This window comes from Tripterygium wilfordii, chromosome 1, assembly GCF_013401445.1.
Source record: "Tripterygium wilfordii isolate XIE 37 chromosome 1, ASM1340144v1, whole genome shotgun sequence".
NCBI lineage: Eukaryota > Viridiplantae > Streptophyta > Magnoliopsida > Celastrales > Celastraceae > Tripterygium > Tripterygium wilfordii.
The window spans coordinates 10,485,541-10,512,296 of NC_052232.1; the positions used below are offsets into that span (position 1 = coordinate 10,485,541).

The 26,756-nt window shown below is 38.4% G+C and overlaps 6 protein-coding genes across 8 annotated transcripts; 1 reads left to right on the forward strand and 5 right to left on the reverse strand.

Moving 5' to 3' along the window:
- Window positions 1–2,502: 2,502 nt before the first annotated feature.
- LOC119997631 (V-type proton ATPase 16 kDa proteolipid subunit-like) lies at window positions 2,503–4,842 on the reverse strand. 3 transcript variants are annotated; one of them, XM_038844784.1, is made up of 4 exons: window positions 4,654–4,842; window positions 4,291–4,576; window positions 3,380–3,482; window positions 2,503–2,895 (listed from the first exon to the last, which is right to left on the reverse strand). In XM_038844784.1, exons 1-4 carry the CDS (start codon window positions 4,730–4,732, stop codon window positions 2,890–2,892), a joined length of 474 nt encoding a protein of 157 aa, XP_038700712.1. In that variant the 5' UTR covers window positions 4,733–4,842; the 3' UTR covers window positions 2,503–2,889. The 3 variants fall into 3 exon arrangements, with proteins under 3 accessions (XP_038700712.1, XP_038700704.1, XP_038700719.1); XM_038844776.1 differs by lacking the exon at window positions 3,380–3,482; XM_038844791.1 differs by lacking the exons at window positions 2,503–2,895; window positions 3,380–3,482 and adding an exon at window positions 4,129–4,174.
- Window positions 4,843–5,834: 992 nt separating this feature from the next.
- On the forward strand, window positions 5,835–8,692 carry LOC119997620. Its single transcript, XM_038844766.1, has 6 exons — window positions 5,835–5,993; window positions 6,082–6,165; window positions 6,324–6,411; window positions 6,626–6,714; window positions 7,510–7,621; window positions 7,986–8,692. The coding sequence occupies exons 1-6, from the start codon at window positions 5,958–5,960 to the stop codon at window positions 8,201–8,203; spliced, it is 627 nt and encodes a 208-aa protein (XP_038700694.1). The 5' UTR covers window positions 5,835–5,957; the 3' UTR covers window positions 8,204–8,692.
- On the reverse strand, window positions 8,485–9,960 carry LOC119997611 (GDP-mannose 4,6 dehydratase 1). Its single transcript, XM_038844755.1, has one exon. It carries the CDS (start codon window positions 9,865–9,867, stop codon window positions 8,740–8,742), a length of 1,128 nt encoding a protein of 375 aa, XP_038700683.1. The 5' UTR covers window positions 9,868–9,960; the 3' UTR covers window positions 8,485–8,739.
- Window positions 9,961–15,186: 5,226 nt separating this feature from the next.
- Window positions 15,187–15,902, reverse strand: LOC120003697 (auxin-responsive protein SAUR50-like). The gene has a single exon (XM_038852735.1). The coding sequence runs from the start codon at window positions 15,659–15,661 to the stop codon at window positions 15,341–15,343; it is 321 nt and encodes a 106-aa protein (XP_038708663.1). The 5' UTR covers window positions 15,662–15,902; the 3' UTR covers window positions 15,187–15,340.
- Window positions 15,903–17,588: 1,686 nt separating this feature from the next.
- On the reverse strand, window positions 17,589–21,416 carry LOC120002886 (RNA demethylase ALKBH9B). Its single transcript, XM_038851747.1, has 6 exons — window positions 21,114–21,416; window positions 20,078–20,698; window positions 19,166–19,251; window positions 18,612–18,922; window positions 18,396–18,467; window positions 17,589–18,309 (listed from the first exon to the last, which is right to left on the reverse strand). The coding sequence occupies exons 1-6, from the start codon at window positions 21,286–21,288 to the stop codon at window positions 18,060–18,062; spliced, it is 1,515 nt and encodes a 504-aa protein (XP_038707675.1). The 5' UTR covers window positions 21,289–21,416; the 3' UTR covers window positions 17,589–18,059.
- Window positions 21,417–24,922: 3,506 nt separating this feature from the next.
- On the reverse strand, window positions 24,923–26,343 carry LOC119995086 (WEB family protein At3g51220-like). The gene is made up of 2 exons (XM_038841826.1): window positions 26,189–26,343; window positions 24,923–25,593 (listed from the first exon to the last, which is right to left on the reverse strand). Exons 1-2 carry the CDS (start codon window positions 26,330–26,332, stop codon window positions 25,087–25,089), a joined length of 651 nt encoding a protein of 216 aa, XP_038697754.1. The 5' UTR covers window positions 26,333–26,343; the 3' UTR covers window positions 24,923–25,086.
- Window positions 26,344–26,756: the final 413 nt, after the last annotated feature.

The following is a 26,756-nucleotide window of genomic DNA, read 5'->3' on the forward strand; positions in this document are numbered from 1 at the left end:
GATATGAATATACCACACTAGTTTGTTATGTATGGATGGGATTCCAAACCCAATTTCAAGAGACTTATGGGAGGGTCCCGTTGGCATGCAACCAGTACCAATTATCAATGTGATAAATTATATTCTTCACCATCATCAAATGGTTAGACACTTCTGACGAGTCAAAGACTCAAAGTGACTAGTTTTGTCCAAATCAAAATGAAAATTTCAAATCAAAGATTCAATCTCTCAACTATTAGTGACAAAGCTTGGAATCCTCCAAAGTCCAAACTATAGCCTACTTGATATAACTATTAACAGACAGGCTGTCTTTGCTTAAGATTCCCAAATACTTGCAAATATACTACTATAAAAAGACTGACAGCAAACCTTCATCAAACTCAGCACAACACGACAAGGAACTAAAGAACAGGGGCTTAATCCCTAATAACTCTTCAATTAGGTCTAGTAAGTACGTCTTGGATTGCCATAGCTTTACATCCTAGTATCATTCAGCAATGAACAACCACCAGGAAGGCCTCAAATTGCCTTTCCACTTTAACCAGCATAGGCACCTAGAATAGACTTCCCTTGATTGCTACGGCTGAACATACTAGTTCATTTAACATTTGCCAACACAAGTCAATCAATCCTTTCAAATCTTTCTTACTTTTATCGTTAATGATAGACCTTATCATTAACAGATTCAACACATCTGTTATCAATCAACTAATCAAGTCTTAATTCTAAACCCAATAATTCACACTATTTCAATTCCAGGCTATTCAAAATCATTTCACTCGTATGGACCAGCTGATGTCTCTCCTTCACCAGAAAAACTATTCTCAACATGATTAAGTTCTGAATAAAAAATCAAAGATTTATAAGCTTTTCACATTAATCATGATTCATGGGCTTATGAAAAGAAAAGGAAAGAAAGGAAAGATTAGAGATGTAAGGAATGCGATTAAACCAATTAGACAAGATATTGACAACACACATTAAATAGCCCAATTGACTACTACATCATTTGGGAATTGAGGGGTAGCCCGGTTGGTTGGCTACCCTGCCCAAGACCCCTGGGGATAGGGTTTATTTTAGTGGGGTTGGGGCGTGGGTGTGTTGCCCCCATGTGAGCCTTCCGTACCAAAAAAGAAACTACCACATCGACTTAAGCATTTAAGTTAAGTAGCCTACCTCCATACTGGTGAGTTTATGTTATCCAACGCCTATATTACAGCATTGTTGCTTCATCTGAGAGGTTGAAAACATTAATGAGATAGTATGATACAGAATTTCTTCATTGTCGACAATAAAAATGATTAAATAGCTACACTATCAAGTAGAGCATCTAATCAAAAAAATACATCTTCCTTAGCACTCTTCAGTTGAATGCCCAGCAAGCATTACCATTGTTCTGTGTTGGTCTTCGACCAAAAAGAACATCTTGTGTACATTTGAAGTAAAATGAAAAAAATATTTCTTAAAAGTTATAATAGCATCACATCATAGAATCAGATCGACTTATGAACAGTGTGGTGTACATATTTTACCTTCTTGGGCCGGTTTGAGATAATTGGGCCTGTGGATACTGGATAGTTAGGCACTTGTTAGATCTTTCAATACCTGAAATTAGACAATGTCAATGGATTCAACGCCACCATGGTGATGACTGGAGACTCTCCAACACTCAAGCCAATTCTCTCCAAAGTAATATTAGTCAATAGTAAAAAAAAATCATCATTTACCTTCACTTCTCTTCGGATTTATATAATGTCCTCATCAAGTCCTGGAGATCTCCTTTCATCCGGAGAACCAATTCATTCTCTTGATTTAATGGCTAATTTCGTGCCATTAAATCAGGCGGATCGGCCACCGGCTAATTCCACACTTTAATTATGGGACATCCATAACCGTGCTATACCTTGATCCACTCTTCACATGACACTAGTCAACCTATTAAAAGTCAATTGGTTGACTTTTACTTCAATGATTTTACTCCTCTACAAATAGCATTCAAAATTTTAATTGAACATTTCAAAATTCAAGCACCAAATGAACAGAGTCTAAGTTTAAGGACAGAGGGTTCCCAAAAATGAAGAGGAGATGGAATAACAAAAAGGTGGCTCAATAAGTCACCATCCTCAAGGACTTACGCAACCATATACCCAACACATGCTTAAGAAAAATCAGGATTTTTGGCCGATCAGATAGTCATAAACAGACAGAACTTGAGGCAAATAGTACTATAGCCAAAGTCACCATCAAGTCAGAAAACATTACGCATTCAGTGAAATCGGTGAAACATAGAAATCTAAGGTACTTTTTACATAGACCATACAACCCAGAATTATAAAACAATAGAAGAATTAAGCATGGTAAAACGCACAGATAAAACAATTTCATTTAGAAAATATAGAAAACAAGTTAGGCGAGGAGGGGGTTTGGGCCTTGGGGGAGAGCAGAGAAGTCAAACTTTACATCCAAATATTTGATCAGAATTGAGATAAATAAACTTAGAAATAACAGACAAACACATCGAATTGTTTTGCAATGAAAACTACTACAATTGTTCAATATTAAGAATACAGCAAAAAGAAATGGAACAAATAACAAGCTTCACTTCAAAGAAATGTTTTGTCCAAATTATACAGCCAGCATGATAAAGATATATCCAAGAAAACGCATGCATCACTAATAACTTGACATAACAGAGAAAACAATGTATTAGCCACACCAACTCAGTATGACCAATGGAGGCAACCTCACAATTAAGAGGCATTCTATTCAGCTCTGGATTGACCAGCTCGGGAAGACAGGATGATCCCAACAATGAGGCCATATAGAGCTAATGCCTCAGCAAAGATAAGAATGAGAATCATTCCAACAAAAAGCTTTGGCTGCTGTGCATTAGCCCTGCAAAGGTAGAAGAAAACTTCAGCAAAGCACATGCGGTAACATTCATAAAGTTAGTATTAACTCTTAAAAAATAAAGCTCATGAAAAATGACTGAAGCAAAGCCCAGCCTAACATCTAGCATGGTATGGAGTCTGAACTAAGAGTCTTGGAGGAAAAAATATCTGACACGAGAATTTACAAGAAATGTGACATTACAATAACAACAACATGTGATCAATGTAATTCCAAATACTGTGCAATAGAGAATGACCTGAGCTTTTTCTGCTCAATAAATTTTGTGGACTCATGTTGGGTTGAGGGATTAGAGTCAGACCTCTGCCAACAAAAAAGGGAGAGAAACTATCTACCTCCTACATGGAAGAGTGAGAGGATCCCCTTCTCTTTCTCTCCACTAGGTTATCTTTGCTTTGCTCAAATCAATGTAACTTAGCTACCAGAAAAAAACAACAAAAAAAACCAACACAATGGCTATATTTTATACCTCTGGAAAAAAGAAAGGGGAAAACACACTTAAAGGTTGATCAGCATCATGCCAAAGATAATACATAGATGATCCGTCCACATCCCATGTGATGCTATGCATGCTGGATGATGGGGGAATAAATGGTTCACAGTCAGAATAACAGAGAAAAACCAAATCATTTCATACCATAGAGCATATGGAAACTAAAGTTCTACACTTCTACTTTAATTTCTGCCCAAAGGAAACTTGTCTCTGCATGGAATTCATATACATGCCAATGTATTTAGGTGTTTTACTTTCTTCTTTGTGGCAGTGGATAAATTCAATATATTCCTTTTAAGGTTTTCACTATTAGAACAAAAAAGGCATATCAGAATCAAATGAAGGCATCCTCTTCATTTCAAACATTGGTTGGAATCTAAAGCCCTGAAAATCCAGATTGCGCTGTCCAGACAGGGTTTTGATTCAGGTAAACAACTTGAATGAATCTACAACTCTATCAATTAAGACTATATTAACATAAATAACTATTGGTGTTTTCTTCTTTGGTAATTAATGTAACAGTCTAACTTGTGAAAATTAACCTTAAAACTGATTAAAACCATCAAGCTAAAATTAGTGGATAGCTCAGACTGATTTCCATAAACGAGATTCCTTAGCAACAACAAGAAGGCCAATGAAGGCTCTGTAACTCCCCTATCTAGAATATAGGACGATCAATTACTATATACACCTAATCTCTACATAATGGCGGAAAATATTACCTGATCATGCTTCTCTATCTATTTTGATTCCCAACCACACAGATAAGGCCTACAACAGTCCAAAAACAGCTACAAACACATTTAAACTCAATTGTGATCCGCTACTTCCAATTCACAATAAAAATGCGACAGGAAGACAAACTATTAACAGGAGGGAGAGAGCACCTGACGCCAGCATCGCCGACAATTCCAATAGCCATACCGGCAGAGAGACCAGCAAGACCACAAGCGAGACCAGAGGAAAGGCGAGCGTAGCCATCGAACAGGTAATACGACTTGGCCTTAGGGTTAATTCCAGTGCTAATAATGACAGCAATGATCAAACCGTAAATACCTAACACTCCCGCCATAACAACTGGCACTATCGATTTCATCACCAGCTCCGGCCTCATCACTCCCATTGAAGCCACGCCTACACCGCTCTTCGCCGTACCATACGCAGCTCCCATACCTACATACATCCAGACACTGAAATCTAGTTTCACCTGATACAAATGAAAAATAGCAGATGAATTAGGGATAGCTTACATGAGAAAACGAGCGCGGCTGCAGCGCCGAGGAAGCCGAAGAAGGGGGCAGTCTCATCGCCGCTGAATGTTGATGACATTTTCCGATAAGGTCTTGTTCCAGTGAGAGATCGCGAATTCGGATTTGATTGTCCGGGAGCGAGAGCTAGAGAGAGGGAGAGAATAAGAAGATAGATGGAAGCTTCGGTGTGTCCCGCGGGAGTAGGATTCACGTGGGAAAGATATGCCTGGCCTGGTTTGGGCCCATATAATTGGGCTTGAGACATCGACTGAAATACCCATCGGCCTCAGTTGTTGAACAATCTTTTTGTAGCGGCCCAAGATGATCCTAGAATACAGGCTGGACCTGTTGGCCCATTTTTGAACTATCAGTGTAGTGCTCAGTGCTTACCCTCTCAATTTGGGCTTTCTGCTCCCTCTCATGACTTATAAGCCTTTTAATAAAAAACGATTCTTTTTTAAGGAAAAAGGATGAGCCTGTGTGACCAGCGTAACAAATCTTCTTTGGACGTGATCACAGAAGTACACATCCGTTATGAAATTTCCGATTTGAGACATAATCACTGTCCAAAGGTGAGTCCATTACCACAATCTCAATAGGATACTAACTGATAATAAATCATTCTCCACAAGTGTCTATGATGCGCAAAATTCTCTCATTCCATTTGACATTATGACGAGTAGTATCTAAGCATTGTCTATTAGAATTAGAGAGCTAGAAATTTCTCATTAACATGAAATTATTATACGATTGCTTCTTGTTTTATTTAAAATCATGATGCTTGCCTTTGACAAAGAGTCCTAAGTTAAACTCTTGCATCCAACAAATTTCTTTGGAGTCATTCACATGGGTCAATTATCGATGATTGCCTTGTGCGCGTGGGAAGGGGGCTCATATGTTTAGGGTTTATCATAAGGACGGGAGACTCACATGTTTGAGATTTACCATATAGGCCAGGGTCCAATATGACCCTATATTGGATGGGTACTAGTTAAAAAAATCATGACATTGGGTTTATACTTTTTGGGCCTGGAAGCGGGGGTCAACATAGTTAGCGAACAGGCCTTTGATTGTAGCGCTCCAAGTTGTTTATCAGATCCAACAATGCCTGGCAAGCCCATCAGTACCTGGGCCGGACTGAGCCCACGAAGTCCGATTGCTCCTGCACACGTAGCACTCGGGTGCCGGATGTTCTTCGGTGAGGCAGGTAGCACTAGCACAGACCAGAGAACGGTTGCTGATTTGCCCTGTAACAACAATCGTCTGAGCTTGTTGAGCTCGTAACAAAAATCAACGAACACCGAATGGGCGCTTCAGAATCGGCACTCTCTAGATCACAGGTAGATACAGTCCTCAAAAATGCATGAAACTTTCCTTGATTTTGCGAAATTTCCTCGTTGTTTAATTTCACTGTATATTACTGTAAAGGCATTCGGTGATGAGATCACTACCGTCTCCGAGCGCACGGAAGTGGTTGATCCAATCTTAGAAAGGCTCAAATCCCTGAAAATGGTAAGGATCTTGTATTCTTATTACTCCTTAGGGAATGGATTCTAGGGCTTTTTGTCTTTAATGGCTCAAATAGTCAAATATGCATTTATATGAATCAATGGTTCCCTTGCATTTACCGGGTCTTCCTTTTTTCTGGGAAATTTGACGTTTAATTGTAGACAACGCCTATATTAACGTCACCACCATCAGCAGAGGGCAGTTTGACTGATATTCTGGTGAGGAAACCTTCGGCTTCTTCTGCTCCTGGTGAGCTTGCTTGCTATATTTTCTCAATTAGGTGTTTGTATCTACTTTCTGTGGGAATGTGATTTTGGTTTTGGATGGATAGTTTGCTTCTGCGTCGGTGTTGTGGCATTGGAATTTTGTAGAATCTTGTTTATGCTGCTTATTACCTGTTGAGGTTCAAATATTTTGGTTGAGAGACTAATTATTGTTATTTTCTGTGTCATGGATGAAACAGCCACTGTGAATCCAAAGATACTACTTGAGCTATTTTCAATGTACCGAGCTTGGCAGGAAGAGAAGACCCAGAAGATTACCAAGAAACAGGTTTGCCTCAATGATCAATGCTCCAAACAGTACAGCATAATAGATACGATTCAATAACCATATTGGTATGAATGGATTGATATTGCTGTAGATCCTAATAAATTTGTGTAAGTTTGAACATTGTCAACATTGATCTCGATATGGATGAAGGTTCTGAATTCTACATTGAAGGCCTTCCTCACTGACATAAACATTGAACTACGATCTAGAACAAGGTGTCTGTTGAGCTTTGATCTGGAACTAATTTTCGGCTTTCTTGTAGCCCATTACGACATAGTTTGGGCCAAGCTGGAAATCTAGCAAGATGTTTATTATGGTGTTTACTGGCAGGATGTACATTTGTAATCTGGAGTGTCCATCCATATTTAATTGGATTATAAGTAGAGATCCAAGATAAAGACCAGGACTCAAGAAATCTGGTTTGGTTGGCTTTCTGCTCAAACTTGGTCTCGTTGACATAAGATTCAAAAGCTGAAAATTTTCTGTTAAAGACTGCATCCCGTCCAACAAAGTGCTTGTAATTAATATAGGATTTGACAAAAAAGTTTGTGGGTAAATTAGTGCTTGTGTACCAGATTGTCCAATCTAAAGTTGTGGGTAAATTAGTTGTTATTAATGACATTGTCATCTGGTGGGGAGAAGCTTGATTTTGACTCCTTTTTATAGTTTGCCGTCTCTTTAAAAAGGCTGTTCTTTTCCTTTTCGCCCTGATTCAGATGTGATGTTATTATTTGGTAACTTATTTTGCTCTCCTCTGTAGTGCTTGGATTATGATCTGGTGAAAATATATTGCAGGAAGAGTTAGAAAACAAGATAGAAGTTGCAGATGCTTTGGCAGTTAAACTTCATCAGCGTCTAAATTACTCAGTCTCGTCTATGAGGATGACTTCACAACATCTATCAGAAGGTAACTTTTTTTTTGGTACCAGAAGGTAATTGACCGGGTACAGAAGAAATTACCCAGCACAGGTTTTGTTGGGTTAGAGAATATCCAATGAATATAAACTTTTGAGTCATTTTTGACTAAGTGTAGATGTATTTATCAAATCAGCTGATATGGAAATATAGAAATAAGAAAATCTTGTTTGTCTTAGCCTTAACAGACTTCTAATGTAGCCAACTGGTCAAATCTTAGTTTCCTTGCACATTTTGCCGCACTTTTGATTATGAGAGGGATAGAAGATGATATGGTACTTTTATATTTGTCTAATTTTGCTGGTCTTTTCAAATAAGTTGCGGACTTCAATTAGCTTAGCTACTTGTGCCTGCAGTTCATGGATTGCAGGTGGAGATAGGCGAGCTTAAAGGGAGGTTAACCGAAGTTATCAGTAACTGTGATGCATTGTGCAAGAGGATTGCTGTAGAGGGGCCAGAATCTCTCAGGTCATCTATCAAGCCATTCGCGGTTGCTGCTCCTGAGTCGGGCATCATCTCCACTTCCTCGTCTATGCAAAGAGAGTTTAACAGAAAGACACCTCCTAGTGAATGAAATGTTGCTTTCCTTCTCTTCATCCTCTGTTTTTTTTTTTTTTTGGCTGATGTTGTATATAATAGTGAAACATTATTCTTGAACTCTTCTTACTGTTCATTGAGGTCAAAAACTAGACTCATGACCTTTTTATTTAACCTCGGCAGCCAAAACAGCCCGCATCACGCTGGCAACAGCTAAGATTGGGCCGAAGACCAATATGTACAACTGAACTGATGTGGATTTATGTTATGTGTTGGAACAAGAAGTAGAAACTGAGAAAATCCATAAAAGGTGTGCAATTATAAAATATTAAAGGACTTTATTATTCAATATTAGGCTGGAACAAAGTATTAAGGGATCAAAGCCTGGTCTCCACATCCCAGCTCAGATACTTTAATAAGCCGATACAGTATGAACTTTACTGGAATTTAAATGAATGAGATTACATAAAATGAAACGACACAACACAGATTTGAGAACAAAATACAGGAAATAAAAATCAAAGCCGAAGATCAAATACCCTTCTCTCTGTTTCTGTGATGAACAATGACAAATCAAGGTTGTTGCTGTGCATCCATGTATCCTGCATCAACAAGAACCTTCTCCCTCTTAGCGGTCTCCACGTCTTCATCAACCATCATCGTTACCAATTGTTTGAATCCCACCTTGGGTTTCCATCCTAGCTCCTTCCTTACCTTGCTCGAATCCCCTTTCAAATTATCCACTTCAGTTGGCCGGAAATACCTTTTGTCGATCACCACGTGGTCCTTCCAGTTCAACCCAACATACCCAAACGCCACCTCCAAGAACTCCTCCACTGTGTGCGACTCCTCCGTCGCCACCACGTAATCGTCCGGCTTATCCTGCTGCAGCATCATCCACATCGCCTCCACGTAATCCCCAGCGAAACCCCAATCCCTCGACGCCTGCAAATTCCCCAAGAACAGCTTGTGCTGCAGCCCAATCTTGATCCTTCCCACAGCCCTAGTGATTTTCCTGGTGACGAAATTCTCTCCCCTTCTAGGCGATTCGTGGTTGAACAAGATCCCATTGCAGGCATACAACCCGTAGGCCTCACGGTAGTTCACGGTGTACCAATGCGCGGCACATTTGGATGCCGCGTAAGGAGATCGAGGGTGAAATGGAGTGGTTTCGGATTGCGGAGGAGGTGTAGATCCGAACATTTCGGATGATCCGGCCTGGTAATACCGGACATCCTTCCTCCCAGTGGCATCGATGTGAGATCTCACTGCCTCGAGTAGACGGAGGGCTCCAGTGGCGACGACATCAGCTGTGTAATCGGGAATTTCGAAGGACACGGCAACATGAGACTGGGCGGCGAGATTGTAGACCTCGTTGGGGCGAATAGTGTCGAGCCACCGGCGGAGAGAGGAGGCGTCGGTGAGGTCAGCATAGTGAAGCTTCATGCGAGCTTTGTGAGCATTGTGAGGGTCGATGTAGATGTGATTGATACGCTGCGTATTGAAATTGGAGGAGCGACGGATGAGTCCGTGCACCTCGTAGCCCTTGTTGAGGAGGAATTCAGTCAAGTAAGAACCGTCCTGGCCTGTTATGCCGGTGATCAGAGCCACCTTGCGTGGCGGCACTTGAGCTGGAATGGCCTCGCCGTTGCTCTCCTTGGTGGCATATCTGGACCTAGACGTATCATTCTCGGACGCCATTGATTCAGCTTGATCGACAATGGAGCTGTGGAACTTTAGAGCCTGTTTTTATTTTTTCTAACCAGACGCGCTTTTTTGCTTGTTCGGAGAAGTTAAGTCCGGTCAATATATATAGAGGAAGAAATGTACCGTTTTGATCATCATATTGAAATTATTATATTTTCCACTTTTACGGCTGCGTGCATGTGATGACTGATGAGCCATTGGGATGTGGAAGTTACAATCCTAATCATCTCTTTTTTCTTTTTCTTTTTTTAATACCCTGATAATTGGAATAAAAGACTTTTACACATATATTTAACCTAATCGATTGTCAATCGAATCACCTCTCATTGGTCAATTTAAATCTTAGTGAATCTTTATTTACATTTTTTTTATGGACTTGTGAGGTTATTTTGGAAGTAGTAACAAATTATAATATGGATTCAGTAACTAGATAAAAATAAATGATGGAAACAAATATATACAGTGAATTTAAATTGATTTTATCATAAACTTATATAGTCGATTTCAAACATTGTTTTTTTATGACATGGAACATTCGACAAGTTACTTTATGATGTGCATTGGATAAATTTTTGGGCCGCGTAATAGCTAACAAACTACTCGTGTTAGACAAACACGTTATAATTTCATGTAGTAACTCGTTAAAAATCCAACCCACCACAACTTCGTAAAAGAGATGCCATTAAAAAAGTTGGGGCAACTGTTAAAGTAGAGAAAAGTGAAAAATAAATAAATAAAGCTCACTTGATTAATGGTGTTATAAAACATTCCATATCCTTTAACGGATTCAATGCCATTATTACTGATTGTGAAATTAGATGTTGTTAAGAAAACTAAAAACTCACATTGGTTAGACACAAATCTATCAATGGGTTTATATGCACACAATCCACTCCTAACAAATAATTAGGTATTTTCCCAAATTTAATGAGTTGGACTTAGCTTACTTGTTGGGATTCGGAGGTACAAACTCATGAGGGTAATATGATGTATTCAAGAAAATAAAAACCTCAAAACGGACAATATAATTGATTGTTTGAGGTGCGGATTTCTGATAGATGTGATATGGTGTTACTGTTATTTATCTACCCTAATAACAACATCAACATATATTTATTTATTTAAATTTACCCTAAACGTCACTTCAAATTATCGTAACTAAACTTTATTAAAAAAAATATAAATTGATCTTATATATTGGTAGTCATGAGTTGTATATTTTAGTCAAATAATCTCAAATTACAAAATGTCATAAAATGTAGATTGTGATAGACTCTAAGCCATGTTGAGGAGAAGGGGGAAAAACCATTGGCGGAGGCTTTGGCATGGAAGGCGCCATAAGCAACGTGTATCAGAATACCTTTTGACACTTTGTTTCTTTTACACTCCTTTCATTTTTAATTTCAAATTGGATCGTCTAATTTTCCATTTTTTTATTATATATATATGCTCCTATTTAATATTTGCAGCAAAAGAATGTAAATTTTATTTTTTTGTAAAGCCATCTAGGCCAGTAGGGAATTATAAAGGGCACCTGTAGTGAAGAAAGTCATTGTAATTTTCCCATCATTTTAATCATATGTCAATTCTATTTAACAATATGGAGTCCACATAATTTTTTGAATTTGATAAATAGATTGGACTTCTATATAGAAATTGCAATGACTTCTTTTGCAGGGTGCTTGTCCGGTGCCAGTAGCACATTAAAATGGAAAAAAAAAAAAAAAAAAGAGAAGATGTTTTTGTACGTGTCGGTAGATGTGGATCTGGTTGTCTCATTTCTGGACACCATTTTTGAAAAGCCCATCTGGCAATACCTTTGCGTATGTGTGCAGAGAGAGCGAGGCCGGGCTTTAATATTCGGCCCAAAGGCCTGCTCTACTTATGAAACATACTACTCCAATGTTGGTTTTGATCCCAATGGGATTGCAATAGCACAGTAGGCTTATGATCCAAAAGAGCTGTGCACTAGCCCAGCCCGAAATCTGGTAGTATATAAATACTGAATGAAGGTCCCTTTAGGGTTGATAAGCATGATGGGCCGAAATATGGTACTTTGAACCCCCAGTAACCGATGGGCTTGAGCCCATTTAAAGAAGTCAGAAACTCAAGGCTTCGTCCAATCTGAATAGTGAATGCAAAACACAAAGGATTGCTGCTCAAAGATGGACAGCGCAGACAATAGACATGATCACTTGGGCCTGCGCATGTCGTGTGTTAGTTCTCTCAAAAGAGCAGTGGAATAGCCCGGCCCATTTCACAAAAAAAGAGAAATTCAGGCAGGCAGAATTCTTTTGATAAAAAAGCCACAGCCCACTATTAATATGCAGGAATAGGGCCCATTATGTGAGTCTATAGCCTGCCTCAGGAACATAATACACAAATTAAGCTCATGCCCCGCCTCATGTATGATAGCTCAACTCTTTACTTTCAATGCTCACAAGCATATGCGTACACGTCTTGCCCATTATGATACACAAATTAAGCTCATGCCCCGTCTCAGGTATGACGGCTCAACCTTTTACTTTCAGTGTTCACGGCATATGGGCCGGGCCTCCTGCCGACGACAGCCGACTTCTGTCACCTCATCACTTTACTAGTTTCCCTCATCTCGCCCTCGTCATTAGTTCAAGCACCTACAGTACACAGCTGAAGTATAGTATGGTATTCATATAACCTTATTAATTAATCACTTGACAACATCTTTGTCAGTGATTACCGACTAATTAATTGACAAAATTAAGAACTTTTGGACTATATTCAGTACAATTATGAGAATCCCAGCAAGTAATCCGCAAATGGATGCTGAATTTTGGTACTTACTATGACTCTTGGTAATCTATGACAACAAATAGTTGCAAGCCGGAATTAATAGCATTTAATTGCAATATCAACAAATGTAGTTTTAGTACATTGTATTAACTACATTAAAATATTACTAATTGGAATGGCATCTAATTAAGGGCAATTAACAAACTCCTAACATGCATGGATTTATCGATCTGTCAGACCTGTGCACACTGAAATTTCTCGCCTGACGATATAATAAGTTGGGTCAAAACTCAGCGCGTGGCCACAAAAATATTACTCCCGATGAGAAACGAACTTAGAATCTCCCCCGAATATTTACCGTTTGATCCTAAATAGATTCACTAATTAGAATATCATTCAAGTGGTTATGAACTTATGAAAGATACATCTCCAAACCAAAAGAAAAAAGAAAAGAAGAGAATGACCTCTAACTAAGGGCATTTACCAAACTCCTCACATGCATGGATTAAATGACCGATCGATTGAGTACAAAACTCCAAATGGACAAGGATTCATCTACAAAAGCAAATCTTCAAGTTCATATTTAGGACAAATCAAACACGTGAAAAAACAGCCAATCAAAAGCAAGCCGTATTAATGTCACCAGACAAGTGAGCAGAAAGAAGCACAAGCATACCTCAATATACAGCTTCACTTGCAGGAGACATTTTTGACATTTTCCCTTTCACATTTGGAAAGTTGTGAAGATTCAAAACTGCTTTGTGTGGCACTGAAATCTTAGCTCCAAATTCTAACAAACCTTGTGTAAAGAGATTTGCTAAATGTTGACCCAAAAATAAAGGTACGTACCCTTAAAAAGGGTGGATCCAATATGTCTCTCCCTACAACTCAGCTTATTATAAAACCCTTAACTTATTTGAGAGAATGTCATGAGCCCTACAGAAAGAGACTTGTACCAAAGATGGTAGAGAAATTGAGAACAACTAGCAGGCATGCTCTTCACTAAGCCTAAACTTGGGACGGACTAGACATATGCAAACTCGTTTGATAGATTAGTTGGGCCGATATCCAATTAATGCAAATTACTTAGAAATAGTTGCATTAACTTGGAATCAAACTCCCGACTTCGGATGAGATTGTTTACACCCTAAGTCCGGAGAAATAACTAGTTAGATTATCGCCAAATGATTAGAGCAATTGATTCATATTGTTCATGCAAACCTATAATCATTTTGTTTGGATCATAATTCACAGGCCTTAGACAATAATTAAAGGGTGGATTCAAGAGTTATATTATTATAATTAAGATAGAGAAAAATTATAAGATTCTATCGGTTGATTTCACAACCAAGTTTTGCAAAAGACTTATCATCAAAATATTAATTACTTATATTATTGGTAAACTAAAATGTAGGTTTATATTAATATTAAAAAAAACCTGAAAGTCAAATAATAAATAACATTAAAATTCAAATTTTTTCTAATCATATTTAAATTCCATTTCTGTTTATCAATAATGCAACTTTCCAAGTTGTGGTTACGCAAGATTGATTAAAAGGATTAGAGACAAGAAATTAGGTATCTCAGCTCATCAATCAACTGGAGAAGTGAGTCCCACTTGCATGTGCACCAAATGCACAGGTATCAGTGAGTTGATTAAGCATGTCTATGTAGTATTCAGACCAACTATTTGTGTAACCACCTTATTAATTCATAATCTCATCACCAATTCAAGCACCCAAAAACACATTGATCATGCCCCATTGTCCATGGTCACAAAATTCCATTATTGATTATATATATCCATCACGTTATAGATATTTTTGTTAAGATTAGAAGATCCCACATCGCTTGTGAAAGTCGAGTGATGGGGTTTATAAATGATGCAGGTGAAAACTACGAAGAAAATCAAACCAAAGTTTAATCAAAGAAAAAGGCAATTAATGGTATCTATCCACTAGATTTGAGAGAAACTTTCAAGAATTTTCAATATATTTCTTCAAAATCAAAGTTAATGACCACTAAGGTCGGTTACAACCCTAAAAGTGTTAAAACGCAAAAATAAAAATTATGAAAACTCCCTGAAGCATTAAAAGACTCATTTGAGACCCTAAACAGTGTAATTTGTCAAAAATAGTGTGGCACTAGTAGCAACAAACTAGTTTTGATCACCATGTCGAAACGAGTCACTGGTCAAATTTTGCGCAATTCTGACAATGTGACATTTCAATCATGCTAGTCTGCTTTATTTTTTGTAAATATTGCCACTAGTCCTACATCAATAAGATAAAAATACAATCACTTTCAATGAAGATGACCATTTTAAAGACAAAATCGTGCGAGCCTTAGACTTAGAGTGGACAATACCTTTTTGAATTGTTTGGGTTGGATTTATGTGGTACTCTCATGAGTATCAGATTTATAGCAATTTCTTAATTGTAATGTCAGAGATTGACAAAAACCACGTCCGTATAAGGAAATAAGTTTGTGTGCTACATCTTCTACATCATTAGAAAAGATCGATAGAGGAATATTAATTTCTTGAGCTAAGCAAACATCTAAGCAATAGGAGAGAAGGTTATATAAAAATAGAAGAGCCAGCCTTGTTTTTCTTTCATTTGGAAAAACCCTCCAAGGAAAAAAAATAAAACATATTTATATACATATACAACCAACACCATCTTCTGCTTTTTCTTTATCTGATGGTGGCAGTAAGAGAGCGAAAAACGACTTCTTCACAAGGAATAGTAAGACCCATGTCATGATTAAACCCGAACTCCTCTTCAGCACTTTGAAGTAGGGTTTGGAACTCTGGATTACTCAACCAAGATATTGGGATAATGTATCTGCTCCTCTTCTCTCCCACATAGACGACGAAGTGACCTTTCGGTACGTCGTCCGGCGACTCGTCGTCGCAGCCGTCCTTCTTCCCAAAACTTGAACATCTCTTCAGAATCTGCTTGAGAGCTGCTGTTTGAGGACGTATTTTGTTTGATGACTTCTTGAATATGGCCATGGATGTGGTGGTGGGGAAGGATTGATGAAGTGGGGGAAGTATTTATAAGAAGAGAAAGGAACAAAGACATGTGGGATGTTTAGTTTGGAGGAAACTGTGGACAAGGGCATGCATGTAAAGGCCTTAAGGCCAATGGGGGGGCTTACCCTAACTTGTTGCTCTACATAAGGACATCATGGGGGCCATTCTTCTTTCCCTCTCAACTCCATGTTCCTAACTTCCTATATATATTGTCTTTAGTGTTACAGCCTACATTCTAAGGTCATGTCTTCCCAAAAAAAAAATTAAAAAATTCAGGACAAAAAGAAAAAATAAAAAAAAGAAAGTCTAAGGTTTGATTAACTTATCATATTTTGCTATGATTATCGTATCCCATTTTTGAGCATCTTTATTATAGTGGGTGTTAATAGAAAAAGTCTCACGTCGGTTTGGTGTAAGTCAACGATACAATTTGTAAGTGTGAGAGACTCCCAATAAAAAGGATAAAACTGAGCCAAGAGAGTCAAATACCATACAATACCTCAAGTAGATTAGGTCAGATCTATCACTTCATTCTTTTACTTCTCCCTACTTTCTTCATCTCATCCATCCCAACCTTATTGGAATACCACCATTTGCTATCTTTTTGTGCTCCAACCCATCTACTCAAACAATTTCATTTCCACAACATTCACTTAACCAAATATGTCAACCCGTCATCATATACCATAGGTGGTGGAGTGGACCGACGGCAGACCTAAGGACAATTTATCCTTTAGTCCCCACCTTATCTTACTACACAATGCCTTAATGGCAATGGCATGAAATGAGGAGCAAACATATTTACAGAGAAGTGTGAAAGTAGTCAAATACCCATCATACTTGCTATCACAAAATCTCCAAGAAATACCAAAGCTTGTTCCATTAGAACAGTTGGACCACAAGACACAAAGCAAGCTAATACTTATATCCGTCCATATAATTTTGTCGTTTCTATCTTGAAGAAAATGTCAAGACTAATATCCCACGTCGGATTGGAATAACCCAACAGAATGATATATAAGTAAAATTTTTGCACCTCTCACACTACGACGTGCAAGTTTTCTTGGCTTAAGAGCCAATGACGATAGCCCATAAAGAACAAATCTGTGCGGGTATGTGGCCCAGAGCGAGGGCTTAGATTTCCAACAGAAATGTGTTTTGGGCTCCAGTCACCTCTTCCACACTCGAGCTTCCCCACAAAACAAGGGTAAAAAAGAACCCTTTCAAGACAGTAGACATGGCTGGGCTTGAAATTTGCTATGGAGCCCTTTCTGACAAAGACAAACAGGGCAGAGGTCCACCCAATCATCAAACATCAAAGCCCTGTAACCCTCATCCTGACAGAATAAAACTGTCATTTTTTTTCAATCATACAGAAAGTTGAATTGTCTGAACCACAGTTTCAACCTAAAATCCTATATTTCATTGCCATCACTGCATCTGCAATGAAGAATTGGAGTGGAAAAGGAAACAAATATTGGGTGTGTTCAGCCGGCTATCAAGAATGTCCTTAAATTATAGGACTAACCCATGTGGCCGTGCCCCAAAACCTAACACTCCATCATCAAGATATATAGATATAGGCAAACATTTATTCCTCCTAAAATGGAGCCCCACTAGAATCTCAAATGCTTTTGTAAGAATGACACAACTTACTACCCATGTTCTAAGGTCAATAGAGCTACCTTTAAAGCCCCATATGGGAAGCCAATCTGTCTTCCCTCCTCCCCTTTTGTTTCCAGCATAAACAGAATAGAAGTCGTTTAGGGGATTGAGAAGTTTGAGAGGAAGAGAAAGATTTCCTAATAAGGAAAGTAAATTCACAGTTCATCTGTCCTGTAAAAGATCTTAACATCCCATACCAGCTTTTTAGCAAGACATTCATACAATAGTGTCAAAGTTACAGTTCACAACTAAAACCTTAATCAGAAAATCATCAAGGGGAAGTCTGTATGTAATACAATGTAACAAGGAATACTTGAGTTCTTGTAATTGTCACAAATATTACACTCCAAATAGAATCTGAGAAAAGAAAATGTGGAAAGACTCAATATGATACAATACATGGATACCATGCCGGTACAATCGATGTGCAGCTCAGCATCTCCAAGAAACAAATCCATCAGACAAGCAGCCTAAAACTACAGAATCCAAAGTTATTGGGTTCCATCTGTGCTTCAAGCCAGTATAACCTCAGTAAATTACTAGATCAAACAAGACCTACCAAAACTCGAGCAAAAATAACATAAAACCATTCTTATCTATCCCTTCTGGCTAACCGAAACCAACTCCAACTCATATGCATCAATAGTCACTTTGAAACCGTTCACACCTATAATCATGTACAAACATATAAATAATATAGTACCCCTCTGCATTAGTTGAAAGGCCTCAAACTTCGCTTATGAATAGGCCCTTGCCTTGTCCGAGTCAAGTAATGCGGCTCTGATTGAGGACCATGTCTTCTAAAAGGCTGCCCCTTAGTACGGCCATCAGAGTTAGGAGAATCAAACCTTTTCTCTCTGTCTGTTTCATATGATAATGGTTGAATCCCTTGCAAATCAGGTTCTGGAACAAACCAAATCGGCCTCTTTGATTCATCCATTTTTCTGAATGTGATTGATATTCTATGACATGGTAAATAAACATAAGTCATTTTATCAATTGCAGTCACAACCAAGCTATAGAAATACAATAAATTTTGACTTGGTACCTCTTCGTGGGAACTGCAGGAACACAATGCTTCGCCACATCAGCCCCATTTCCATTTAGAACAAGAACAGACCTAGAAAAAAAATAAATGCAAACTTTAAAGCCTTGAATTGGAGCGACATGGTGCAGTAAGAAAACTTGGGAAATGTAAGGAAATGCAAAAGACAACTACAAAGACCAGCGGAATGTAAGTAAGTTGGCAAAAAATCATACTTACCCCACAGGAAGGGGAAGAGCAGTTGCGCCAGCAAACTCTCCCGCATTCAAAATCTTTAAGTTCGACCCAAATACAATATTGCACTCGCTAAGAAATGACACAGTGCAGAAGGGTCGGACGAAATCATGGTTGTCAATGTGAGGAGGTATGCAATCCCCTTCTTCATAGATGTTCACAATGCAACTGTCAGGTACACAGCTTGGAGGAAGAACGTGCCACCTGACCAATCTTCTAATGATCACCTTGAAAAGAGAAGGCAAAGGGTCCACAGTTTCTTTTTGGAGAATGCCTGGAGGATTGCCCATTTTATCCTGACACCATCATATTCAAATTGTGAGCTTTGCATCCCTTTTTATAAATCTTACTGTCATCAAATCAACACAAAATGGTCAGATAACTTAGATTCAAAAAGCTACATGAAGATCACAAAGACAAGCAAATGGCCGTGCACGCACCTCTACCAACAATCAATCATGCATCTAAGTATCTAACTAATACACACAAAAAAACATATGCACACAGAAATTATTGGAAAAGCAGTCGAGAGAGCATACAATGGCATAATTGTAACAACAACCAAACTGAATGGTTACACGCCCTTTGCCCCTCATCCACTTCTTGGGTGCTGAGTAAGTCCGCTCTGCAAGAAAATTCAAGCAAACATGAGTGGAGTCCTCCCCTGACAGGTTAAACAAAAACGACAAGCATTTCCCTTAGAGATGCATGCCAAGATATAGAAATGTACACATAATTTTATAAAGTTATGATGAGGATAAATCCAATCTATTTATTCTAAAATTTACCCTAGTACAAATGAGCCAGCTTAAAGTACTAATTGGGAAAAACAGAGTAAATGAATTTCAGTAAAAAGAAGAGGAATTTTCTTCAGATACCAAAACCAAGTCATGAGACTATGAGAGATTCTTCGTAAAGGCTAACAAGAAGAGGAACACTATAAATCAACAGTAAAAGCTAAGAAGCATGGAAGACGAACAGGAACTGCGTCACTCTCACAAAGAATATTTGCCACAGATGAGAGTAGCCATCCATACTTTGAGACTGAAAGAACCAAAAAAAAGAGAGTAACAGAGCGGCAAAAAAAACCTCAATCCACAATTAACAACTGTCACAAAGACTCAAAGCAACGATGAGGCTTAAGATCGAAGTGCGTTCGTTAACCTGGATACACTGAAATGATAGGAACCCAAAAGACAGTAGCTTGCACAGTAGGATGAGCCATTTATACAAGAAAGAGAATAAGATGATCCTTGATTCAAGACATCAGTTGAATATTCATTAGTTAAAATACCTTCCACATAAATAAATCATAATTCACAGTATGTATTATGTTTCATATTTATCAACGTGAAATAGAGAACTGAACTAATCGTTGATAATTGATCGAACACAATCAAAATATAATGCAATAACATCACATGAAAAAATAGATAGGCTAGCTAACTAACCTGCCAATTCCCCCCTTTTGCCCTTCTCTTCAAGGGCATAAACTTCTTTAACTATTCTTTTCTGTTCTGCAGCACTGAAAATGCCACTGTGAAGTTCAAGCCCCTCAAGAATGTTAACAATCTTCCCTTTAACTCTCTCCAAGCAAATAAAATCTTTCTTCCTTTTGACATTCATGAACCGAATGTACTCTCTCTGATCCCTAGAAAGCTTAGGCTTCTCAATAACCTTTGACACTGTCAAGTCTCCACTCAAAGGACTCATATTTACAACTCGCTTATTCAATTCAGATTCTTCCTCTTCTTCTTCTTCTTCTTCTTCAAGCTCATCTTCCTGTGCCATGTCAGCCCAAGATATTCTAGGACCTGGGGTGGTGTCAACAGAAGGTGATCCTGAGGCTAACCCACTACTAGAAGCTTCCATGTGTGGTTCACAGCACCCACTTGCCCCATCTTTCCAACTACCCAATGAATTTGTATCAGCCCCATCTTTGCCACTACCTTGGGAATGTGTGTCGCAGTTATCCTCAGAATTCTCTTTGGTCTCCCCTGATTCCCCATTGTTAGGAGACAAAGATGTTTCACTCTTTTCTGAATGCAAAGCTTCTGCTTCATCATCAAGTTCTACAGTAATGTCAAAAAATTACACCGTTCAAATTCCTATTCAATAGCAAACATATTTAATAACCCCAAATTAGGAAAAAACAGACTTCCAAACAAGAACCCTGATATACTTAACTGCAGGCATATGCAAAACAATGAAACATAGGCCAGACACAATTTACGAAGCAAAAACATAATCTTCCTCTAAAACTATACAACATTGCTTTTTCTGTCTTTTTGTCGCTAAATCTAAACTTCATTACATATGTACAGATTCATATGTAATCATAAAAACAAAAATATGAGAAAGACGTAAAAGTACAAAAACATGCAAGCAATAATCCAAATCTCCTTGCCCTGCACAAATTAACTTTTCCAGCTAAACAAACATAACCTAAGAAAGAGGGCAGTACGATCAATTCAAATTCTTGGTCACCTGGGTCGAGAGAACGGATGCGGTCAGAGAGGATTTGAGTGCACTTGTGACAAAGATCTCTGGAGAGGAAGGGGAGCCACGTCGTCAAGAATTCAGATGCAACGCGGAGGTCTGATGGCTGGTAGTGCATGAGGAACGGGTCGTCCTTTCTGATCCGATGAAGATCGCCGGTCATGGCTGGGTCTACTCGGTTGTTGGCGACTAGATTCCGTGGTGGTAGTTCGTTCACACAGTATAGCCAAAAAAAGGCAAACCAAGACAACGCGGCTTCGGGCACTGTAAAAGACGGCAGTGAATTCGAATTCGGACTCTGATAACTGATAACCAACACAAGAGTCAAGCCCAATCAAAAGTCCAAGCCCAGCTATAAATCCACAGGGCTTGGACCAAGGCCCATAAATGGGGCTTTTGGTGGTGATGAGAGACAATCATACGAGCCCAAATAATGGGCCTGCACCTAGAAACAGTTGTTCGAAATGGATTCAACATGTTAACGGGCTTACCGCACAAGCTCCGACTCCAACAATCAACATAAAGGTTCATATACCATTCACAAAGGTAAAGTCAAAGGCGTTACCATCTTACAGAGAATCGGATAACCGAAAATTCCTTATCCCAACATTTTCTTCGGATAATTGGGTCAACTCTTAACTCGAACCGTCAACCCAATTCACTCTACGCTGTGATAGGTAAGACCGGGTCGAAACTCGTGTGGAGAAAACGAAGCTGAAACCCACAAAAAAGAGTTAACTCCACAAAACCTCACATGGGCTTTTTGTTAATGCAAGAAAATAACATCTTCCATATGAGACGGAGCATAATGAAGTTTATGATGAATGAGCTTGCTTGATTCGACTTAGTCCGAAATTCTCAAATTCCAAAAACTCAAACTCTCTCCGTCTTGAACAGATTCACCAAATTATTAGAACAATGTGTTAAGACTCACAGTAAAAAAAAATGCAAACTACTATTGGGCGAAATAGGGATTGTCAACATATATATGAATGTCCTGCATAAAAATATTGTATATTTTTATTTTAGGAAATGATCCCAAATTCTCCACTTGAATCCACGACCTTTAGATGGTGTGAAAGTTAGGTCGGCATTCCTTATTTCGTCCCTACAACTATCATGAAAAACAATTTGCAGAAATTAACACAACTCATGAAGATGAGCATTGAATAAAAGAAGACAATGAAAGGAAGCTAAATACCGTAATTAATCTCTTAATCTTTCTCCATATATAACAACCAGACGTGCACATATGAGGCTACGCAACCTATGCATATACACACACACCGATGTTAGGAAACGCACCGTTTTCCTAACACTATATATAAATTACTCTCCCAAACACAGCCTTAGAAATGAAATTGGAATGAGATGACTTATAATTTACTGCTACGAACACTAGTACTGGAAATTATGATTCTCCTCCATCGCCGATTTCTTCTTGATGAACTCGATGCAGTCCGCCACAGCTTCGCTGTGGTGATCCGCGTGATCGGCAGGAAATGATCTGGTGGTGGTGGAGGAGGAGCCGGTTGACTTGGACAGAGAGATCATGATTAATCGAAAGACGGCCTCGCGGAAGCGCTCTAGCAAGGTGGTCGCTGGTGAGAGACGGTGGTTCTTGGTGGTGCTGGTTGTTGGGTTGCCTCTCTGTAGTCTGGGAATGCATAGATGGGTTTTCATTGCTCTTCTTGGTCTTCGTTTCTCACTTTCTCCAGCTTTTTGTTTGTTGGACCTCTATATATATGTGGGAATCTACCATGTGAGACGGACATTGTTTCATCTTATTATATTCGAAGAAAGTGAGACGGTGGTGTTAAGACTTTATTCCACATCGGATTGACATAACATATAAATAAATGTCCCGTCTCTTTCTCACAATCAACTCATTTTCTAAGCCTAAGAACCAATCAACGGCCCAAGAATTAAAAAGTCGGGCGGGTCCAAACGAGTGATATATTAGCAAACGTTCAGTTCTTATCGCACAATCAATGCATATTTTAAGCCTAAGAAGAAACAACGACGACCTAATAATAATAAAGTCATGCATTTTTTGAGCCTAAGAACAAACATCAACGACCCAATAATAAAAAAGTCGTGTAGACTTTTCAAAGTAGAGAATATTGATTTGTAGTGTTTGAGCTTAATTTTCTAACAAGTGGCTATGTGCCTCTGTCATGGCTGGTAACTAATTAAACTAGGTTTATTATTTTAATTTTAAAATTTCCTCCCTCATTATCGTGTCTGTTTGGCAAAAAACGTTGTTAACAATAAGCTTGTCAGAAATTTTGCTGGAATTGCTGTGGGAATATTATTCAACAAACACAAATCATCGTTAAGTCAACACTAATTAAACAAAAGATGTCTGAAATAATTAACATACATGGATTTGTGTCCTCTACTGTCTAAACGACAGCTCAACCTGGCCTGCATGTCAAATTAAATTCCTCCTCAGCATAAACCCAGCTTAAGTTGTTGAATATATTCCCCATATCCCCCAAATGATGCAACTAATTATATTACAAATTTACAATGTCCACAAATCAAGGACGAAAAGAAAATAAATATGATCAGTAGCCTAAAAAATTAATATATTATGTTAACATTTTTAGTAATCGAAAACAATACCATACAAGTTTTTCTTTACACATCCGATATGAGTTTAAACTCAAAAGTCGAGCTATCAGACATGAGTGTTCATAAATTTTACACATGATGATATGATAAATTAGACCAAAACTCAATGTTTAATTATAGAGAGATTGTTTCCAATAAAAATCGAATTTCTCGAGTTGATACGCTATGGCCGAAAGAGATTTACTACTACTATACTTGGATGAGTTTTATATGACTACAAACAAAAATGCATGTAATGGCAAGTAGACTGCTTTTCTTAATGTACGTGCATCTCATGTCATAAAAGAGAGAGAGAACAGAAGTTTTGTCCATGACTTGGGTACGCTTTCACATGCTTACATGTGCTCGGTTACATAATTTTAATGCACGCATTAATTATTCATGGCTTTAGTACTTCTCTCTCGCACACTCACTATTTAATACAGCCGACTTACCGACCATACCTACCTCTCGTTCATAAACACTACATGTATACGTATATACACGATGTTCTCGTGAAGCACGGTTTGATTATCCGAGTTTAAGTTAATATTAAGAACTCATCTCTTCTAAACAACAAATTTGGATGGTATTATCAAATGTTATTACGTTAATACTACTGTCCCATATCGATAAGGATGTGTGGATATATCCTATTTATAAGGACTAAACCCACCATTAATCACTAGCAAGATATTTTTTCAGTTAAGTGAGTTGGGTTTTGACTCACTTACTAGCTTTGGAGAAATAAAACCGTGCGAGCTTGATATATAATCACGAGAATTGGATAACCCGTTGTGATCCCTATGTATCTATAAAATCAGATAACTCAAAGCGGATAATATTATTAGTGTGTATAGGGATATGGATTTACAAGAGAAAAAGACAAGCAGAGGTGACATGTATGTGTGTGTACATATATATTCAAGAGAATGGATGATATTAACTTTGGTAGTGGGGATCAATGTCTTCACCATGCTTTATTTGTTTTGAATGGATAATTTGCCGTCGGTTTGTTTTGTTCTGGGTTTCTGACACATACTTGTTGGGTTGACAAGATCAACCATTCAGACCACGACACGTAGGTCTCATTCGGAGAATTTTTTTGGATTTAATAGGTGTGATTAAACTATATGAAGTGTAAAATCTATGAAAAGTGACGGACGACCTTTCGGTGGCTCTGAGCATGAGCCCAATATTCCTTGTAAAGTGGCCCAAGCCCAATAAAACTTTTGCCATCGTAGTAATGAAATCTGTCTTATTGCTATTCAAGGCCCATGCCCAAAAAAAATTAAGAGCAACTTTAGACATTGATATTATTGCCGCCTTCTTGGCCTGACTCATCTTACTCTTCTCCTTCTTGGCTTCCCTTTCTCTTAGACAAAATCCATCCCAAAAGAGGAGCAAGTAATGGCTTCTTCTTAACGGAAGGAGGTCTCTCTAGGGTTTCTTCGTTGCTCACAATGACTCGAGTCAATGAAGGAGGACTTGCGAACTTCACATTTCTCTTCTTTTGGAACAGATACTCCTTAGCTTCTTCTGCTTGTGTCTTCATGATCATTTCTCTTTCTCTCATCGTTGTGTTTGCCATGAACTTGAGGTCTTCGGTCTCGGGATCATTGAGAAAATCCCTCATGCTGTTGTGTTTGTGATCATATTCTCTTGCTTTCAGCCTTTGAAGCTCCCTCTTTGCTTGTTCTAGCTCTTCTTTGAGAGAGTTTATGCAATGTGCCTTGAACTTGGCTTCCTCTCTTGCTTTTTCTAGGCTTTGCTTTGTTTCTTCGAGTTGGGTTTGTAAGACCCCAATATTCTTGGATTGACCGTCCTTATTTTCATTTGACACAGCTCGAATCTAAGAAGGAAAAAATTGCATTAAAATATTATACTTGTTATAAACGGAGGAAACATCCAATGCAACATGTCCTTCAGACGGTTTAGGGGCTTAAACCTCGGGCCATCGGAATCGACACACCATTAGTGGCGTACTTGAGTCTCTAAGAATTTGGGGCTACACTAATATTAGTATTTTTGACTAATATTAGCATTTTTTGGTTACACTAATATAAATATTTTTCCAAAAATTTGGGGGCCTAGGTAACCCCAGTCCAAGGCCACTACTATGCACCACGACGGCGATCGGTAAAACTGGGTCGAAGAGCATGAGGGTAAAATGGGGCTCCTAATCCCTCCTCGAAAATAGGCCCTAATTAAACCACACGAGATTAGAAAAATCGTAGTAAAATACTCTCAGCTGTTTCAAACCTCTGACCTTATATTAGTGGTATGCCAAATCAACCATCCATCCTAAGGCCAGAGATATAACCAAATGAGCTATCACTCCAGGGTTAATAAAAAAATTATACACCATTAACACAATGTGTATGTGTGCATTGATTTTAGAGTAAGAACATAGAAAGCATATATAAAAGGGAGGTTTGCATGAGAACCTCTTTGAGCTGCTTGGCATAGATTTCTCCTACCAGAACTCTCTCTCCGAACAACTGAACGGCCTCTTTCACTGACCGGAAAGGTTGACGCGTATCGATCTCCGTTCGTCGTCCCACCACCACCACCCCAGTGCTGCTCTCCATGCGTATATAGTTTGCAGTCTCACAACTTGTGACAGACAAATTGACAGAGACGATCGATCACCTTTTAAACACAAAGTTTGGATAAAGAAGCAAACAAAGAGTTGGTTACTACTTACTAATAGAGGATAATTTTTGTGATTACTTAAAAGGAAGAGTTAAAGAGAAATTATGGAGTTTTCCCATCTTTTCTATTGTTTTCTTTCTTTGCGTCCACTTCACACTGGATTTTTGTTAATGGAAGTTGACAGAAAGGGTGGTTAGACCATCCAACTATGAATATTTAGATATGTTTTTTTATTTGTTCGTTAGTTCAATTTGAGAAAATGGATTTTATAATTGGTTTTGATTTGAACTTGTCTCCTCTCTGGTGGAGCCCCTCTTTGGTACCATAAAATGGACCAAGTGAAACCCTATTGGGCTGTTA

Excerpts from the sequence above, each read along its gene's own strand:
- LOC119997631 (XM_038844776.1), bottom strand. The coding sequence starts at position 4,732 with ATGTCATCAACATTCAGCGGCGATGAGACTGCCCCCTTCTTCGGCTTC. Across the intron at positions 4,577-4,653 it reads AGCCGCGCTCGTTTTCTCAT|GTATGGGAGCTGCGTATGGT; the intron begins GTAAGCTATCCC and ends GGATGTATGTAG. Across the intron at positions 2,896-4,290 it reads GTCGGCGATGCTGGCGTCAG|GGCTAATGCACAGCAGCCAA; the intron begins GTGCTCTCTCCC and ends CTACCTTTGCAG.
- LOC119997620 (XM_038844766.1), top strand. The coding sequence starts at position 5,958 with ATGGGCGCTTCAGAATCGGCACTCTCTAGATCACAG. Across the intron at positions 5,994-6,081 it reads CGGCACTCTCTAGATCACAG|GCATTCGGTGATGAGATCAC; the intron begins GTAGATACAGTC and ends ATTACTGTAAAG. Across the intron at positions 6,166-6,323 it reads GGCTCAAATCCCTGAAAATG|ACAACGCCTATATTAACGTC; the intron begins GTAAGGATCTTG and ends GTTTAATTGTAG.
- LOC119997611 (XM_038844755.1), bottom strand. The coding sequence starts at position 9,867 with ATGGCGTCCGAGAATGATACGTCTAGGTCCAGATATGCCACCAAGGAG.
- LOC120003697 (XM_038852735.1), bottom strand. The coding sequence starts at position 15,661 with ATGGCCATATTCAAGAAGTCATCAAACAAAATACGTCCTCAAACAGCA.
- LOC120002886 (XM_038851747.1), bottom strand. The coding sequence starts at position 21,288 with ATGACCGGCGATCTTCATCGGATCAGAAAGGACGACCCGTTCCTCATG. Across the intron at positions 20,699-21,113 it reads CATCCGTTCTCTCGACCCAG|AACTTGATGATGAAGCAGAA; the intron begins GTGACCAAGAAT and ends ACATTACTGTAG. Across the intron at positions 18,923-19,165 it reads GTTGTTACAATTATGCCATT|GATAAAATGGGCAATCCTCC; the intron begins GTATGCTCTCTC and ends TGATGGTGTCAG.
- LOC119995086 (XM_038841826.1), bottom strand. The coding sequence starts at position 26,332 with ATGGAGAGCAGCACTGGGGTGGTGGTGGTGGGACGACGAACGGAGATC. Across the intron at positions 25,594-26,188 it reads ATGCCAAGCAGCTCAAAGAG|ATTCGAGCTGTGTCAAATGA; the intron begins GTTCTCATGCAA and ends TTTCCTTCTTAG.